This window comes from Halyomorpha halys, unplaced genomic scaffold (genome assembly GCF_000696795.3).
Source record: "Halyomorpha halys isolate HHAL.00 unplaced genomic scaffold, Hhal_1.1 Scaffold257.1, whole genome shotgun sequence".
Taxonomy (NCBI): Eukaryota; Metazoa; Arthropoda; class Insecta; order Hemiptera; family Pentatomidae; genus Halyomorpha; species Halyomorpha halys.
This window is the reverse complement of record NW_027104967.1, coordinates 1634485-1638797: the sequence shown is the minus strand read 5'-3', so window position 1 is coordinate 1638797 and position 4313 is coordinate 1634485. Positions and strand designations below refer to the sequence as shown.

The 4313-nt window shown below is 29.0% G+C and overlaps 1 protein-coding gene across 2 annotated transcripts in view; it reads right to left on the bottom strand.

The window, feature by feature from the left end:
* Past1 (putative achaete scute target 1) overlaps positions 1-3546 on the bottom strand; it is an 18029-nt gene extending 14483 nt beyond the window's left edge. Inside the window, exon 1 of one of the 2 annotated variants that reach the window (XM_014420041.3) lies at positions 2540-3546. In XM_014420041.3, coding sequence (XP_014275527.1) covers positions 2540-3339 — 800 coding nt within the window. In that variant the 5' untranslated portion in view covers positions 3340-3546. The remainder of the gene's footprint in view (positions 1-2539) is intronic. The other variant, XM_014420042.3, reaches the window with a different exon arrangement.
* Positions 3547-4313: the final 767 nt, after the last annotated feature.

The following is a 4313-nucleotide window of genomic DNA, read 5'->3' as shown; positions in this document are numbered from 1 at the left end:
ATTTTTTTTTTAAGATGATCAAATAACAAAACAAAAACATTGGCTTATGTTTCATTTATTAGAATTTTAATTGTTAAATAACAAAATTTATTCATTGTAATAATGGTTTATTATTATATGATTTTCATAATAAGAAATAAGGCTATGGATAAGATGGAAGAAAATTTAATAAATAGAAATAAGATAGCCTAATAAGTAAGGCAGTATTGCTCATATCACTCAGGCCTAGGTTCAAGTTTGGCTGCTTAAATGATTATTTATTTTGCTATATCAGCTGTGTATCGATCAGCTGGGGGGAGCAGAAGATCACTCAGGAGCACACTCAGTCTTTATAATGAGCATCCATAATTGGGAGAAAACCTGGCAGCAGAGCATGTTCCCAACCGAATCACCACCTTACACAACCAGTCTCGAAACAGCACTTCCTAAGTAATTACTAAATTTAAGACTCTTCATGAGTTGCTGTGGCGCAGTTTATTTATTATTTTATTAACTGCAATATAAAGTCTATCAAGTGGAAAAAATAGATTAACAGGTTGAAAATTTAATTGGTTTTTGATACTAAATTTTAAATTATGAACATGATACATTTATTGGTACAATAATATAAAGAAGCCATCTTTGAAGGTAATTGGAAATAAAAAAATAAAACTCAAATTATTTTAAATGGTACATATTTTTTTATAATACTCTTAATAATAGTTTTTCCTTAATTAAGTAATTTTGGAAGTCAGTTAAGCTTTATAGCTGCTTCTGCATACTTTTTTTGATTTGTTAAACTAAAAATGTGAACTAGAATATATTTATTTTTATTTTACAAAAAACTAATCATTGGTGAACCTCATAAAATTTTAGTAAATATATTAAATTAAGTGTATGAGTTAACATGAAAGAAAAATTAATAAATTTACTTTTAATGGAAACAAGCTGATGGGTTTATTTATCTCATATTATCTCCAAATGATTATAGTCTTGTCAGAATAAAAGGGCCAATCGAATATAAATAAGGAAAGGAATTTTAAGTAGTCAAATGTCCTTAAATTTACTCTTAACTGATGTTTCCTGTTAAAACCCACAACCCATGGTTAATCATGTAATTTCCTTCAAAATCAAGTCCCTTATCATACTGGATTAATGATGATCTACAGTGTTTGATTAAAATTTAATAATAAACAGACCAACTATAACAAACCTGATAATAAAAAAAAAATTGTAATAATGGATTATCCTCATTTTGTAAGTGAAAAATTTCAAAACTGCCTATTAAAATACAAATAAAAACGAAATAAACTATTGGGTCAACATTTAAATTAACTAAATAAATATGTAAATACAACCATTTACATAAAACTTTGTTTAATTGTTTTTATCAAAAATTTAATATTAATAGCATGACTTTTTTCATAAATTATTAATTTTAATATACCTCGCTATGGTTTGGCAAACGAAAAAAACTTCCCTCGGAATGAGAGTTCTGTATCAAAAGAAATTTAATTTGTATTTAGTAGTAACTATTGCTTTATGAATATATATCTCTATTATTGCCAACTAATCTACTAATATTACATGTTTTCTATTGTAAAATGTACATTACTACATTAATAAGTGTATCTTAGTTACAGATAAATTAGGAACGTATAATCGTATTGAAAATATATATACATATATTAATATATATTGAGGTGAACAGAATCATGTGTTTCTTTCTAGAAAAACTTTGTAAATTAAGATTTGTGATAGATGAATAAAAATTAATCTCTAGAGAACGGACCCAAGGTAATGTAATCTTTAGACATTAATTAGTTATCACTAAATAACACAGAATTACTAAATTACATTGTTATGGAGATTCTTATTTTTGTCATATCAATAACTATAATATAGTTCTTATTTCACCTTTAACAAAACCAATTATTGCCATTACTGTTTTAGCATAAATGCTGATATCATTTAAGCACCTAGACTACAAAATTAATAACTATAGTGAGAAATTAGAATCATATAGAATAATAATCAAATTAGAAACATATAGTAAGTCAATAAATGTGTGAATTTAAAGAAGTATTTATAAACGAATAAGATCTTTAGGAAAACACAAAATATTTCTTATAAAATATATCTTATATTCTCAAAAAATATATATTTGATAAAAGATGAAAACTTGTCTAATATTCTTAAAATTAATAAGATATATTGAAACAGGACCGCTTATTATTGAAGATGACTAATTGATTTCTGAGGATCATGAACATTCTATGAATCTATGAAGTTAAAAAAAAAAACTTTCCCTCAACTATATTATTGCCTTATAGCTATTGCATAAAATGAAACTAATCCATTTTACCATGGTTTGCACTCCTTTTTTTTTCTTTTATTTAACAAGACATATTCTTTACAAATTATATTATGATCATAAAGTCAATATTCAAAGAAAAGAAAAAAATATTTAAACATCACTTAAAAACATAAGAGATAATTACAACATTAGTTGTAAATATGTATGTTAAAAATTTGTTAGAGGCAACTTTGAATAACTTACCGCCTATTGGTATCGAACCTCAGAGGTTGATCCCAAAATGAACCAATATATACTCTCGCAACTTCAGGTGTTTGTAGCACTTTACCTAAAGACCACATTAAAGCACCATAAACACGCATCAGCTGCTGATGATCGACCATATCTGCCTTATTCAGAACAATCCTTATTTTATCATCGTGGCCTCTCAATGCTTCAATAGACCTACGAAACTCATCAGATATATCAAGTTTATGAGCATCAAATAAAAGAATAATTCTGTCCACTCTTTCAGCAAACCATTCTAACACACCAGTAAAATCATAACCCCTATCAACCCTCTGCTTCTCTCCTGAAAGGATTCCAGGGGTATCAACAATTGAGATGCCTTTGAGCACACTTGAATTAACAGTAGAACATTGAAACCTGTTAAGAAATGCGTTTCCAAATTTTGTCAAAGGTCTGAATTGTTTCTTAGGATCCACTACTAAGGCATTACCAGGGATGACACCTTCCTTTTCATCATACATTACTGCAATGAACCTGTCAGTTGTAGGTTCTGGACCTATCCTTATTCCAGGAAAATCTCTTTCTAACAAATACTTAATAAAAGTTGTTTTACCAGTGGAATATTGTCCAACCAGCAAAATCATAGGTTTGGCATCGAAATCAGGTTCATCCAATTGTGGTGAATGAAAGTCATGGAATTGATAAGCCAATTCCAATGGTAGAAGTTTCTGTTTGTAAATTCTTTTAAGACCTTCGACGACACTGTCGTAAATGTCTGTGTGCTTGCTTTCATCTCGAGTTAGCCAGCTGAACATGTTTCCTATATAAAATCACTACACAGAAAAGAAAAAACACTTGGTAATCCTACAAAGATTTTTCACACCCGAAAGCGAGATGAGATCCCGTCGGTCAGTTTAATAAACCTCGTTAACATTCATGGGAGAAAACAACTAAATTGTTCTTAACACATCCTTCCACACCAGCTGGCAAATACTGAATGACAAATACCTTCCCTTGATGGGCGTGAAGTGTTCCATGTATGAAGCATCAGGTGTATCTATGACATAATTTGTTCTCTATCAGAAAACAAAAACTCGAAGTTATTTTTGATAATGTTATTTTATTTTCTATTGTTTTACTAAATAAAGAAAAAAATGGATGCAAGATGTTCAGCTTTCCTAACCTTAGCAAAATGGCGGCTTCCTAATTCAAATTCAAAAAAAAGAAAAATTATTACTGACTAATAGCTTAAAAAATAATAAACTTATTGTTTACTTAATCGTCAACTCCCATTTAAGTAATTTTTAAAGAGGAATATTTAAAATAAAAATACTTGTCGTAGTAAATCGTTTATTATCAGATTCTTAAGGATCCCTAGGATCAGTCAGAATGATAGTAAAACCAAAGATGGAGGTACAGATTGATTGTGTAGGAGTAATACTGGTTGATTACCAAGAAAATTTTGAAATCTGATAATTCAAAATTTACTGTGAAGGAGTTAAAGAGAAAGTGGAGGAGAAGCAGCGAGTGCTTCGTTCGTGTATTTCATTTATATATCGTGCGTTTAACGTTTTTTCTTGCAAACAAATACCAAAATAATAGCTAAACAAGCTGTATGTTTATTAACGTATAGTCGATTTCTAAAGAGACATTGCAGGATATCTTTAATATTCAATAACTCATTTAGAAGTATGCGTAAGTAGGGCTGATAATGTAGTCTTGGTCATTGAAGATAGTTTGGTTTTTGAATGATGACTGTCATTCCGACTGACCGAATAGTGGTCCCTTC